This window comes from Gavia stellata, chromosome 4 (genome assembly GCF_030936135.1).
Source record: "Gavia stellata isolate bGavSte3 chromosome 4, bGavSte3.hap2, whole genome shotgun sequence".
Classification (NCBI taxonomy): domain Eukaryota; kingdom Metazoa; phylum Chordata; class Aves; order Gaviiformes; family Gaviidae; genus Gavia; species Gavia stellata.
The window spans coordinates 15,492,571-15,507,593 of NC_082597.1; the positions used below are offsets into that span (position 1 = coordinate 15,492,571).

The following is a 15,023-nucleotide window of genomic DNA, read 5'->3' on the forward strand; positions in this document are numbered from 1 at the left end:
TGGGACTCCGGCGGCTGAGGGCGCCGCGGTCCTGTCAGCGGGGCTGGGCTGCGCCTTCCCGGGGCGGCGGGTGCGTCCCCCGCCGCGGGGACGGCGCTTGAGGGCACCCGACCCAGCAGCTGTTCCTCCGGCGGGCGGAAGTAAGTCCGACGGGTAGCGGCCGGCCGGGGGGAGCGCTGGCCTGCCTCGGCGGGCCGGTGCGAGCTCCGCTGCCCCTCACTCCGAGCTCCGCTGCCTGCGTCCGCTCGCTGGGCGCCGTCCAGCCTGCGAGGGAAAGCGCCGCCTCGGGGCAGAGCCCGGAGCGGCGGAAGAAGGGCTCACCGAGGCGTTAACGGCTCGCGGGGAAAGGGGCTGCTTGGTCGCCTGGGCCGTGGGCGGCAGAGGGCCTTGCCCAGAGCCTCGCCGGGGCCCGCAGCGCCTTTTAACGCTCCTTGAAAAGGCCTGGCCCTCTGGCGAGGGTGGGTGCAGAGCTGCGTGCTTGAGAGGGAGGTAGTTGGAAGATGCTCCCCAGTGTCCTATTCCTCTCTCCTCCTGTATTCTGATGCTTTCCTTTAGCAAGAAAAGAGCACCACTTGGTTAGTAGTCTTCTGCCATATTATTTGTTTTCATTGCTGCAAACAGCATGGTGCTTTTTACTATTCTCTTTTCTGTACTTGCTGCTTCTTCAGCAGCACACTTGGTCTCCCAGTTTGTTCTTGCTGGTGCTCTCTATTGCTTCTCCAACTTTGGCTCAAGTTTTTCTGATTTTCTCATTCTTTCCTGTTGTCTGGTTAATAGCGTTTTTCACTTAATCGAAGCTTGTAGCAGATAAAGTGCAAGTGTATAAATTTCATTTTTAAATAATGTTTTGAAAGTGATATTAGTTGAGAATTGAACTAGCCAAACGCTTGTCATTGTTGCCTTTTTTTGTTTCACTGTACATGATCATCCTCTCAATTTCAGGTCTGGTTTTCTCTGGATGCTGCCAGATGTGTAGATCAGCAAGTGCCTGCCTCTTCTGTTATACAGTGTGGGTCTTCTTACAAATATTTCAGTGATGCTTTTACTTTACAAATCATTGCAAGACCTGAGTGAATACTTTGCTAGTAATACATCAGTCACCAGTTGATATTTCTGGAACATCCTAAACTGTATGAAAAGGTAAAGCGGAACATTGTTATCTTACTTTGTATTTTACAAAAATTTTTCCGTTGTTTTTCATTAAGTTTTCCATATTACATGTGTAGAAACTATATCTATAGTGAACTATTTTTAATAAAATTCAGACTTTTGGGGAAGTAAGAAATTAACAGGCATGTTTCTCTTCAGTAATTAACGTATGATAAATCACCAATTGGCTGTGTAAGCAAGGTTTTATCATATCTCAGCTAAGACTTATGCCAGTAGATTGTCTCATCTAAAGCAATATATTTATTGAATGTCGTATTTAAGTTTAAATTGAAACTGAACTGCCAGCTTTTCATGGAGTTTTGTGTCCTCAGTAGACCAACAGTTGTTTGTGCTGTCTTAGTGGTGACTAATTAGAAATTGTATAATCAGTATTGCAGAGAAAGAAAACATGGCAACCGTTGCTGTTAGAAAGAAAGAAGTCACTAGGGATCTAGATCATTGTGATATCCCATACTATGTTTCTGAATTTGTGGAAAGAGAAGTTGGAAATGACTATGATTCTCTGGGGAAGCTAGACAACCTTATTGATAAGCTGTCTGAAAATAAGAGGCAGTTAGAAGAACAGGTAAACATCTTTCCTTTTTATTTTCTTTCTGAATATGCTGTGTGACTGATTAAGTATATTTAACTAAATTTAATCAATGTATTAATATCTCAGATGGTACTACTCTACGTAGTGCAGTGTTTTATGCTAGACTTAATACTTCTCTGTGAATGTAGGTACTTACAGTTTCATCAGAAGTTCCTAAAAGAATTCAGAATGCCTTAAAGAATGCAGAAGACTCTAAAAAGTCTCTGAGTCGGCTTCTAGAGGAAGAAACTCTTCTATCTGATTCAATCAGTAGCCACTTACTGAAAGCACAGCCATGGATGGAGGATCTCGATGTACTGATTAATCAAGTAGAAGAGATTGAACGACACCTGTCCTATCTTAAATGGATTTCACGAATAGAAGAGTTAAGGTAAAGTTTGAGAAATGCATATATGTTCTGAGACTGGTAACCTAGTTTGTCCCATTGTTAAAATGTTTTAGATTTGAGAAAGTATTATCTTCATTTTCAATATACAAATTATTCTTTTCTGTTATCTTTAATGAATTTTTGGCTTTGACTTTTCTTGTGTTTTATAGTGATAGCATTCAGCAATATTTGATGACCAACAATGTTCCAGAGGCAGCCAGTACTCTAGCATTCATGGCAGAACTGGATATTAAACTTCAGGAGTCATCTTGTTCTCATCTTCTTGCTTTTGTGAGAGCCACTGTTAAATTCTGGCATAAAATTCTTAAGGACAAATTGTCAAGGTAAGAGATGTACTGTCACTCCCTCATCTTTGCATTGTACCGTAAGTTTGTGTTACAGTGCTTGTTTTGCCTTGCAGCGACTTTGAAGAGGTACTAACCCAGCTCCGCTGGCCATTTGTGGGGCCACCACAGTCTCAGGCATTTGGCCTTGCTGCACCAGCCAGCGCTCCTGATGTATACAACAATTTGGAGATGTTGTTTTGTCAGCTTCTGAAATTGCAAACCTCGTATCCTTTTACATAATTGTGATATATTTTAGTAAGAATAATAAATGTCATGCACATTCTCAAGGAGTATTATTTAAAATTTTGTTCTCCCTAAAGACAAAAGATAATTAGAATTTATGTTATTTTGTGTTAACATTAGAATGTGTTGGGGTTTTTTTTGTTTAGAAAATGCTAGGTGCCAAAGTCATCCTTTTTCGCAGTAGCAACATTGTAACCCCAAGTCATCTGAGCTAGTGATCTCATGGTAGCTGACAGTTCAGGTTTCATGAGGATCAGGCCTTACACGCTTCAGCAAGATTACATGCATTAATAAAAATATGCTAATGTATATTTTATTTTACACAGTTAATGCTTTTCCTTTCATAGCCTTATTTGAAATCCGCCTTAATAATTTTAATATGTCCCATCCCAGAAGGAAAAGAGGGAAAGCTAAAGATACGTGTCTCGGAAGGAGACTTTGCAAAAAGGGGAGACTACAGAAGGATTTTCATTGTGCAGCAATAGTAGTCTGCCTTTGAGGTTAATCAGAAGGCACTGCTGCTCATTCTGTTCCTTTTTTTTGTGAATTAAATCATAATTGAAGCTCAACCAAGCAGTTTTTCTTGGAGTGGTTGTAGCTGCCTTTTGTTTGTTTGTTAGGGTTTTTTTTTTCATGGCATGGGAAGATACATGGCCATTCTACACAAACCTGAGTTGGTGACAATTTTGGTCTGGCACACTGGGTCATGTAAATCAGTTACATGAAAATGGGAAATCACATATTGCATGTTTTAATCTCATGGGTCTTTTATCCTCCTTTAACAAACATGAGTAAGCGTGTCTCTTGGACAGCTCCTATGTTTGGTACTGATAATGGTGGTTTTCTGTGTTCTTTTTTTTTAATGATACTGGTTTCTAAATCAAACTGACTTAAGTGACTTGTATTGTAATTGAATAAATAATCCTTAGTAGCCTGAGTTGTATTAAATATTACGTAAACTGAAATATTTTGAGTATCCTTCATATTTGAGGAATTGTATTGATTGCATAATACTGCCTCCAGCCAATGAGGTACAACTAAGAAATGTTCATTTTTATAAACCCATTCTATTGAAATGATGATGTTGGGAGAATTCAACACTTAAATTCATCCTTGACTGTCAAACTTAGAGATGAACTGTTAACCAAACCTAAACAGTTGCCAGAAAAGTACTCTTTACCCCCATCGCCACCCATTATCCTTCCGATACAGATCATGCTGAATCCTCTTCAGAAAAGATTCAAGTATCATTTCACTGGAAATAAGCAAACCAATGTTTTAAACAAGGTATGGGAGAAAGCAGTTTGATTTTTTTTTTTAATTGCTTTTTTTAAGCAACAGATAGATTGCTGTATTTAAATTGTATAGCTTTAACACTTTCCTTTCTGAAATTAAGATTCTTCAAAACCGTGCAGTTCTTGTGCCTACCTAGGTGTGGACAGACATCAAGATAGCACTTGGAGACCTTTCAGAGGCACAAGCATTTTCCCTGGGCGGGGCAATATTTCTCCCTTGCCCAGATCCTTTAGAAAGCATTACTACAATCTTAGACTGACTCCCATCGTTTCAGAAGTTTTGATGAATTTCCTCTGTCTCCTTGCAAACAGTTTTGCACTGTTCCTTATTGCTTGAGCTCAAACACTGTGCAAAGCTGCAATTTTGATTTTTGGCATTGTGTTTTGCTACCTTCATATATCTGAAAATGTTGGGTCCTGCTGTTAGTGTATGAAATGTGATTAGTCTAAAGGCACTGTTTGTATAATTAGTTTTCTGGGTTAAATTTTTTAATTGACATACAACAAGAGATGTCCAGTTTACCAGTTGGAAACTGACTCACTTTCTGTATTAATTATCTTCAAAGACTGAAGATTTTTATCTGAGAGTTATCACTGGAACAGGTTTCAATGTGTTAATGCTGCTGGAATACATCTGCAGCAGAGTTTGAGAGCTGTTTTGTTACAGTTTAGTTGCACAAGTCTGTGTGCTTGTGTTGACAATCTTGGGTAAATGTAAATATATTTGCAATCTTGATAGTCGCTACTACAGTGCTTTTTAAAATAATGTTACGTATGTTAGTGGGGAAGAGGTTTTTCAGACATGAACGAAGTTATTTTATAAGCAAATGGGAAAATTATGTTCAAGAGGTGAAATTTGTGAACAACTATTCTTCTAAAAAACTTGTGAAGAGAAGTTTACAGGTGTCAGATCAGAAAGATATTCCAGCAGGGCCTTGCTCAAATTTGGGTTGGGTTTTTGCTTTGTTTTGGTTTGAGTTTTTTAAATAATAACTTGGATAATGGAATAAAGAAAATACCCATGTAAAATATTTGAAAGACCTCAGCCTGGAAGGGATTACAAGTATTTCAGAGGACAGGGTCAGAGCTCACAATGATCTTGGCAAGTCGGGGAGGGAGTGTCAGAAAGAAAGAAAGGAAAAAAAAGAAAAAAGAAAAAAAAAAAAAAAAAAAAAACCAAAAAAAACCCCAAACTCAATAGACAAGTGACAATTGATACAGAAATGAGAAACAGACACAGAAAAAATGAAAAAATGTGAGTGCAGTTCAACAGAAGGTTCTTCGGCTATTGCGAGTGAGGAGGACAGGAATTGCTTCCACATGCACTAACATTGAAAGAAGCATTTATCAAAAACTACAGCCCATATTTTTAGGTGTGGAAACTGAAATTAAAGGCATTATAATGTGAAATGAGAAGGTGATAGATTCCCCACTTCCAGTGTGGGTTGAGGTTGGGTACAGTGACAGTAAGAACAGAGCTACTGGGAAGGGTTTTTCTCAGGAGTGCATCCTTTTTGCTGTACCAAGAAACAAAGACCATACAGGAAGTATGCGAAGCAGAAAAGAGGACCTCATGAGTGAGAAAGCAATAGAGAAGGGGGAAATAAAAAATGGAGCTTTTGCTTGAGAAGAAACAGAATAATTGGTGCATTTAAGACAATTCAAATCCAGAAAAACTTCTCTGATACTGCTTTTATGAAAATCAAAGCTAAGGAAAACACGATGAAAGACTTATCTGATCTGAAATCAAGAGAAGGCAGCGGAAGAGACTGGTATTTTTAGAAGTTTGTCTTAAAATATTAGGAGCATTTGGATAAATGTTGTTGGATGCATTTCATGTTTTCTTTTTTAAATAAGCCTGAGTGGTATTTAACACAAGTACTTATGTGGATTGGAAATCACGCAAAGTTCCTTGATGAAAAAATCCAGCCAATACTGGACAAAGCAGGATCTTCAGTGAATGCTGGGGTAAGCACTTTCATGGTTTTATATCTATGAATATGTAAGTCAACTTCTGATAGATATTTGTGCAAGCCCACTTCCACTGATTTCACTAAGTGTGTGGTGAGACTTAACTCAGTCTAGTAGCAGTTTGTTATGTACATGTTTGCACATGTCAGTACTTCCTATCTCTGACACTTTATTCACTTTTTTCTTTCAAAAGCTTGAATTCTCTCGTGCTCTAGTAATGCTGATTTTGGAGAAGCTGGCTGCTGATATTCCATGCCTGTTGTATGATGATACACTCTTTTGTCACCTTGTGGATGAGGTACTTCTATTTGAGAGAGAGTTGTACAGCGTTCATGGTTATCTCAGCAGCTTTCCCAGTTGCATGCATATTCTGTCAGAAGAATCCTGCTTCCAAAGGTGGCTAACAGTGGAAAAAAAATGTAAGACTTCCAGTGGATTTTGTTGGCCTTTATATTGCACAATCAGAAAGAAAGTATGTGTATACTTACACGAAAAGCCTTCTCAAATCAGATAAGCCACCTGGAGAGAGCTGCTACATAAGACACATGTATTTTCATATTCTGTGATTATTTTGACTAAAAATTGGTTAGACTCTAATAGTGCTTCTGGAATTTGTAAGACTCTTGCCGCTAAGCTGTATGGACTCCAGTAGCCTTATTTTTAGACAAATTTTACATGTGTGCAGACAGGGATGAACTTTAAGTTGGAACAGGGGAAGGGTATTAACTTTTAAGGAATGAAGAGGAAATATATTGGAAAGGAGCGAGCCAACTATTAAAAAAACAAAACAAACCCCCCAATCAACTCTGACATAGTTGTTAACAGCATTGCAACTGCAGATACATTGAAGCTGGTTTTGTATGAAGCTGGTCATCAGTAGTTTTTATAACCTGAAAATGTAAAATTTAACTTACTAGAGATAAGGCTTTTATGTTTATGTATTTTAGAGGGGGTTTAGTTAGAAATTTTTTTTTTTATTAAAAACCTAAACAATTTACAAGTTTTGTGCATCTCAGTTGCTCTTCAGAAAATGGACTCTATGCTTTCATCAGAGGCTGCGTGGATATCGCAATACAAAGATATCACCGATGTAGATGAAATGAAAGTCCCAGACTGCGCTGAAACTTTTATGACTCTGTTGTTAGTTATAACAGGTAATTATTAATCTATAGGCATTGCTCTTGTTTGTAACGAATAGTAAAAAAAACTTCAGCTAACAGTTTTCTTTACTAAATATCCATTGTCAGCAGTAGTCACCAAATAATGTTGCAAAGTTGTGATGTTTGCAATTTAATAAAAACTTTCCTGTTTGTTTTGTATGTCGGACTTTCACTCAAGCATAAATAATCTCGAGCTAGTGACATGTTTACAAAATAATAATTAAAAAAATACATTTGATATTTAAACATGTTCATACTTCACAGAAGAATCACAGAATCACTAAGGTTGGAAAAGACCTGTAAGATCATCAAGTCCAACCATCAACCAACACCACCATGCCCACTAAACCATGTCCCACAATGCCACGTCCACACGTTCCTTGAGTACCTCCAGTGATGGTGACTCCACCACTTCCCTGGGCAGCCTGTTCCAGTGTCTCACCACTCTCTCAGTAAAGAAATTTTTCCTAATATCCAGCCTGAATCTCCCCTGGTGCAACTTGAGGCCATTTCCACTTGTCCTGTACTTGAAAGAATGTAATTTGTTACAATGCAGTAATAAAAAAATCCTCCTATTCCTTTTGACTCTGACAATTTAGAAGCTATTAAGTAGTGTCTGCTTTCTTGGAACAGAACATAAGAGCAAGTAAGTTTTCAGGAGACACTTAATTGCATATTCAATACCTTTATCTTGCTGTGTGTGAGATACTATATTGTGAGATACATGTATTGCTTAAAGTATTAGAATACAAAATACTAGTGGAATCGGGAGGGGGAATAATGTAATTTCTGTACATGTTTACCTTTTGCATTGAGTAGTTTCCCTGAAATCATTAAAATGTCAGCTGTTTTAAATACTACATGGTGTTCCCATAGGTGTAAGATTGTGTAGTAAGATGACTGTAATGTTTCTTTTTGAACAGCTTTTATTTAGTGTTGGAAAACCTAAAAACATTTTATTCATGTCTTTCCAGACAGGTATAAGAATCTTCCAACAGCTTCCAGAAAACTACAGTTCCTGGGACTACAGAAGGAGTTAGTTGATGATTTCAGGATACGATTAACTCAAGTAATGAAGGAAGAGACTAGAGCTTCCTTAGGATGCCGATACTGTGCAATCCTTAATGCTGTTAACTATATAGCAACAGTGTTGGCAGACTGGGCTGACAATGTGGTAAGTAATTATTTTACTTAAAAAAAAAAAATGTAAAAAATGGACTTTGGAAGTTTGTTTCATACAAACTTTTCATTTTCAGCACTGTTTATCTAAGTGTATTCAGAAGAATGAATTGCTGAAAAAATAGAATGAGATGTAAATTCAGATTTAATAAAAAGTATAAATAAGGGCAGATTATTGTTTGAGATTAAGCTATTTAATTATATTAATATATATAAAATTGTTATCTATATCTTTTTATATATCATTATAATATATATAAGTATTAATAATAAACTTTCTAGGGAAATGCAAAGAGAGCCTGGGGGATGGAATGATCTGAACAGACAAAAAAGTAGTCTCCTTTACATGCTTTGTATCGTAAAAAAAAAAATAGTGAGTTGATTTTGGAGATCTCTGAGCCTGTGTTAACAGCATTGACATTGAAATGCATGCAGTAGCCTATGCACAATGCTTGAATTACTCCCATGGCAGGTTAGCTTAAATGGACTCAGCATGGGTATCTGCGTTGCAACACGATTTAGGTGTTGCTCAGAAAAGCCGCTTGCTGATAACTGGGAATTGGGAATTAATTATTTTGCTATATAATAGCCTGGTGGCAGCATGGCTATTCTGTAACATTTCAGCTTTTCTGTGGTTATTGGTACAAAAGGTCAAAAAAACCTGTTACATGTAAAGTGTGTAGAAATAGATACTGTGTGCGAGATGGGCAGCCTCCAAATTCTTTTTGTCTTCACGGGAAACCGTGGCTCTAGCAAAGGATAATCTTGACTTGGTAGGACAGCAGCCTTCATGTTGTGTAGCTGCGTCTCTGCATCTACTTAAGCGTCTTGATCTGCTTGAAAGCAAAACCAACAAGTTGTTACCACTATGTCACGTTAAACTTGGTCCATTTTCTTTCTGTAGTCAGCCCAGCAAATTTATGATTTAATGAATGATTATTTCTAAAACAAATTACAATTAAAGATTCTAGTTTCTTTTGCAAACATTAAAAGGTCAAAATGAGGGGGTTTTTAAACATTCTGCTGTCAGTCTTAAAATATCTTTTTAGTATTTCTCTAGATCTGTTCCCGTGACCTATCTGCTGTTATATCTGAAACTCGTATCAGTTCTATCACTAGGATTAAACCACCGTGTTTTGTTTTTCACTAAATCAGGGCCATGGTGAAAGATAAGAAAGTGTTTTTAAAGTCTTAAAATTTTAAGTTTATATATGTGTCAGGAGAGTGTTTTCTAGAAATGTACCTATTAAAGTACCAATTAAAAGTTCAAGTGGTAAGATTATTTTTTGTAGTATTCATGTCTGGTTTTGTTTCTCTAGTTCTTCCTGCAGCTACAGCAGGCCGAACTGGAGGTTCGTGCAGAAAGTAACGCTGTCAGTAAACTGCAGCTAGGGCAGCTGGCTTCGATGGAGAGTTCTGTCTTTGATGAAATGATTAACCTTCTGGAACGCCTGAAACATGACATGCTGACTCGTCAAGTAGATCATGTCTTCAGAGAGGTCAAAGATGCCGCAAAGCTGTACAAAAAAGAGAGGTGATTCTGTCTGTTTAATCTCCTCCCATATTACAATATTATTTCCTGTTAAAAATATTGAGGTAAATAAAGGCAGGAATAGCTAATAGGCAAAATTATTTTCCTGAATAGCACTGGTGCAAGGTAGTAAGTTTTGGAAAATTCTCTTAACAGTTAACTTCAAGACTATTTTAAGGCTATGCTTTCTGAAGTAGTTCCACAATTAGTGGGCATGTTATCTTAAAAACCCTAGGAAGAATTCTGGATCACTCCAGTTTGGACAAGAATTATTTTCTTCATAGTAGTATTAAAGAGTTAATACGAAGTGGCCTGCAATGACTGTTCTGCCTTCAGACTCATAGGGCTTCTTGAATGTTTGGTTAGATTAGATGAGGTTTCTTTGAATGGCATGTTCAGAGATTTATAACTAACGCATGAGTTTAATATTAAATGAAATTTAAACATAGCATTAGACCGTGATTACTTTTAGATTTGAAATGGGAAAGGAGAACTCTCTCTGAACCATTGTAAATGGGTAAGATTTTTTCAAAGGATAATTTTAACTTCCGTTGTTGTAATACGAATAATTTCATTATAATGACTTCAGTGCAATAATTTCTTTCAGGTGGTTATCTTTACCATCTCAAGCAGAGCAAGCAGTAATGTCTTTATCGAGCACAGCTTGCCCAATGTTGTTGACCCTACGAGACCGCTTGCTACAACTAGAACAGCAGCTCTGTCACTCGCTGTTCAAAATTTTCTGGCAAATGCTTGCAGAGAAAGTGGATATATACATATATCAGGAAGTAGGTATCAGCAAAATGTGACCTATCCAATACAGCATAGGTGTAACTGACTGGCCTAAACAGCACATGCATGTCTTTGTGTTTGTAGATAATTATGGCAAATCATTTCAATGAAGGAGGAGCAGCACAACTCCAGTTTGACATGAATAGAAATCTGTTCCCTTTATTTTCACACTACTGCAAGAGGCCAGAAAACTACTTCAAGCAGTAAGTAGGCAAACTTCTGCTCTATCGGTATTTCAAAATTGAATGTCCAGATGAATACGTGTGTTTTACGTATCACCAAGATTTTTTTCACAGTTTTGATCCACACTTAAAATACATGGATCTTTTATGCTTCCAATGCTTACAGCTAAGAAGGTTTTGATTCTGCAGCATGTATTCAGACAGCAACTGACTGTGGCGTGTGTTCTGGAGTATTTTGTGCAGTCAGGATGTCTAGATAAATTAACTTACAGAAGGAATATAAGTAGCACAGACTTCCGAAACTGGGGCCGAAGAAACTGCCTAAAGATACAGTTACAACACAGTAAATTTCCTTAAATGTTAGAAGAAAGACTGCTTTAAACTATGTTCCTGCTCAGAATTGCCTTGTATAGCAGTCTAGTCTTCTAAAGAGTCCAGCGCTAAACTCCTGGGCTAATTGGGGCAGAAGTTAGTCTTACTTAATATTTTTAAATCAATATAGAGCATGGCATTCAGTCTTGAACTTGAAGACAGAGTTTATATATTGGCATTTTTTAATTGGAATGTTTATGTAGTGTGTTCAGGTTTAAGGGTTTTTTTGAGCACATCACCTTCATAAAGGTAACTGATACATACATATTATTCCCAGCATAGGAGGACACAGATGCACAAAGGAACCGTAAAAAATAATGCATAATGGGTACATGGCTATCTATTGTATTTAGACTAGAAACAATGTGACAAAGACAGGGTATCTGTTTGCTCCCTAATGATATTAATTAGGGAAAATGTTCAGGTTCTAGCAACTGTCCGTTAAACCGTGCTCTTAAAATATACTGAATAAGAAGTTTCTAATTACCTTAGGGGATAATGTAGTTAGGGAAAGCTCGACAAAATTCTATTCTGTATTTTTAATACAGCAGTGGGAGGCAAAATGCTGATGTTTGTGATATACACATACATAATGGAAAAAGCTTAGACAGTAAGAACAAGTATACTATTTGCCTTGATCTAAGCAGTACTTTTCAGTTCAATACTTCTGATCCTTTTCAGAAGTCCATGAAGGTTTTTTTGTTAATCACTGTGTGCACAAAATTCAGTGTATCTCATGGTGCTTCTTGTATTAATCTGTATCTTTTTCCTCTAGTGTAAAAGAAGCCTGCATTATCCTGAACCTGAATATTGGCTCTGCCTTGCTTCTGAAGGATGTACTACAGTCAGCTTCAGAAAATGAAACAATGTTAAAGCCACACCAGCCATCTGCTACAGCAGCACTAAATGAACTTGGAGTTTATAAATTAGCTCAAAAAGATGTTGAGATTCTCCTCAATTTGAGAGCTAGTTGGCCAAACACAGGAAAATAAAAACTTCTTCAGAAGCGGTTAATAAGTTGGTCTAGATTACTTATTTCAAACAAAAGCAAAGCAAATGTGTTGTAATATACTTGGGTTGTTTTTTTCAACACTGTATGCTGAACAACTGGTTTAATCTACTCTTATGCCCTATTGTATACAGTTTAAAAAAAAATATTTCAAAATGCTTCTGACTTGGCTTCTAACTGCGCAGATCTTGTTTTCCATGGCCACCTTGCCATTGCATTTAGAAGCTAAAACTGTCTTCATCTCTAATGAGTATGTCTGCCTTCGCAATGTTGTGTGCTGTAACATCATTTGAAGGAATAGAGTATTTACAGTGTAAATACACCCATGTACAATGTGGACAACTATTCCCTATGAACTGGTCCACCTTCACTAAAACACAGATATTTTACATCTCTAAATCCCAGGTAGTGGATGTTCTGTATTAAAATGTGTATCAACAGAACACGGAAGGAAGGAATATATCACTTTGTTTTCTTTATTCATACTCATTCAAATTTTTTTTTCTTTACTGTACCAGGGTCTCTCCTAATTTTTTTTAAAATTTCTCCTTAAAAGGTGCATAAATGCTGTGTTTTAAGTTTGAAACAAGCATTTTAGTTGGAAGCACTACCTTTCTTCAACTGTGGACATTTGTCATAACTTGCTGAAGTTCGTCTTTCCTTTAAAAAAAAGCCACAACACAAGCCCAAAACCCAAAACCAGCTTAAGAAACAGCTCAACTCTTAAAGCTGTTTTTATTCAAAGGTAATGAGCCAACAAGTAACAAGCCCTTACTGTAAGCCACACACTGAAGGAGGAAACTAAAAACATTATTTTAGTTGCGTAAAAGAGATCTCTACTTCTAACTCTGTAAAAAGAGCAATTCTCAAAAGACACCCCTACAGTGCCTGGTAAACATGAACAAGTTTTTGTCATTTGTCCTTTTCAGCTGGTTGCTCAAACAGGGCAGAGGAAATGAGAAAAAGAGAGTACTGCTTAAAATCAGCTCTCCACAGCTGACAAATGACAGGAAGAATTGAGCAAAATGCCTATTTTTATGTAACAGACCACTGCTCAAACTAATACACAGCCCAGCTCTCCAGCATCTTTTTCTTCCTAAGACAGAAAAAAAAAAAAGAATTCCAGTTAGATAACAATGAGGATAATTAGTTCCAGTTATCTTTCAGTACTTGCAACAGTTACCAAAAAATTGCCCCTAGAGCCATACCTTGATCATGAGAAAGTGTTACAAATGCTGAGCTTGTTTCCTCGACAGATGTGTTACTACCTCTGGCAAAGAAGACAACACTGCTTCACTGTTTCACATTTCTAGATCAATATTTGAACCCCTGGACTACCTGATGACGGCCTGTCTGACCCAAGGGGTTAGGTAATCTGAGAGATCTGCTTTGAGAGGGTCCTGGAACTGAGGTGGTGGAAGAAAATGCCGAGTTTGGTTCAGGTTACAGCAAGCTAAGCAAGGTCAGGCAGTAACTGACCTTTTTAAATCTTGCAATGCAAAGTAAAGGGGCTAAGCTTAAACCGACAAGTCCTTTAATTGTATAGCTTTGTACATAAAAAATAAATCTCAGTAAAATATCTCCTGTGCATATCCCCCCCAAAACCCCTTTCAATTAAACTTACACTTCTTCCTTGAATACGTCCAGTGTGATATTCACGTCATCTCCAAACTGCACATCTTCAGTGCTGAGTCCCAAAGTTTTAAGAGCTAAATTTAAGGAAAGAGAATTTCCTATGCAGGTCTTGGAAAGCTTAATTTAACCTCTTAAAGTGGCCTAGATATAATAAAAGGTAAACATATGTAACTTAAAAATATGTAACTTTTGTAACTTTCCAAGTTCCAGGTTGTGTATTGGCAAATGTGCAGATGCTTTTAAAGTATACCCATGTGTAGCTTTGAAACTATTTTAATAGTTCTGCGCAAACAAACACTTCAGTATGACCTGCTGTTCAGGTGAGACGCACCTTCTCTGTACTGCGCCGGCGTTATGTGGCCTTGGCCTACAACATCCAGCAGCTGGAACATGGCGGCCAGGTTGGCCTCGTCCATGAGGTGAGGGTACTCCCCCTCGGCTCCTCTTCCGGCCTTCACCCTCTCCAGCGCCTGGATCAGGAACTCGCGTGGTCTTTCTGCAACGAAGTGAAAGCGCCCACAGAGGCAGGACAATCAGCGAGCGACCGAAGGCCGCACAGTCCCTTCTCGCCCCGCCCCATCCCCACCCCGCTTCTCGCGGGGGGGATGGGCCACAGCTGCCCAGGCCGAGACGGGGCGCCCGGGCCGGGCCTGCCCTGCCCTGCCCGGCCCTGCCCGGCCCCCGGGGCACGGTGCCTGCCCTGCCCTGCCCGGCCCGGCCCCCGGGGCGCGGTGCCGCACCGGGGCGGTGGTAGAGCAGCAGCGCGCCGAGGCGGTGCAGCAGCTCGGGGATGCGGTGGCGCTGCAGGTAGTCGCGGCCCTGCTGCTCGCTCGCCGCCATCCCGCGTTGCTGGGAGACCGCGCGCGCCGCCCCGCCGCCGCGCGCGCCGGCCGTTAACCGTCCCCGCCCCGCCGAGAGGTGAGCCCGGCGGGACGGCCTCTGGGAGCCGGGGGGGAGCGGAGGTGCGCGGGGAGGGCCGGAGTAGGAGCCGCTCGCACACGCAGGAGGAGAGGCGGCCTCAAGGACGCCAGCGCAAGGAGAAAACGGGCGCGGGGCCCGGCGGGAGGGGACGCAGCTGCTCGCCAGCGCTGGCGGGGCCCTCCTTCCGTCAGCTCAGGGCGTCGGGCGGAGTGAATGGGATTAGCGGGACTTCGCTGGCTGCGCAGCCCCGGCTTTAA

General features: G+C 39.5%; 2 protein-coding genes across 2 annotated transcripts; one reads left to right on the forward strand and one right to left on the reverse strand.

Moving 5' to 3' along the window:
• The first annotated feature begins 948 nt into the window (after positions 1-948).
• RINT1 (RAD50 interactor 1) lies at positions 949-12,358 on the forward strand. Its single transcript, XM_009809188.2, has 14 exons — positions 949-1,140; positions 1,540-1,735; positions 1,891-2,132; positions 2,300-2,473; positions 2,551-2,700; positions 3,850-4,006; positions 5,872-5,982; positions 6,179-6,404; positions 7,002-7,139; positions 8,120-8,319; positions 9,644-9,858; positions 10,463-10,643; positions 10,732-10,850; positions 11,977-12,358. The coding sequence occupies exons 1-14, from the start codon at positions 1,133-1,135 to the stop codon at positions 12,191-12,193; spliced, it is 2,334 nt and encodes a 777-aa protein (XP_009807490.2). The 5' UTR covers positions 949-1,132; the 3' UTR covers positions 12,194-12,358.
• EFCAB10 (EF-hand calcium binding domain 10) lies at positions 10,588-14,685 on the reverse strand. Its single transcript, XM_059816265.1, has 4 exons — positions 14,586-14,685; positions 14,177-14,341; positions 13,836-13,919; positions 10,588-10,634 (listed from the first exon to the last, which is right to left on the reverse strand). The coding sequence occupies exons 1-4, from the start codon at positions 14,683-14,685 to the stop codon at positions 10,588-10,590; spliced, it is 396 nt and encodes a 131-aa protein (XP_059672248.1).
• Positions 14,686-15,023: the final 338 nt, after the last annotated feature.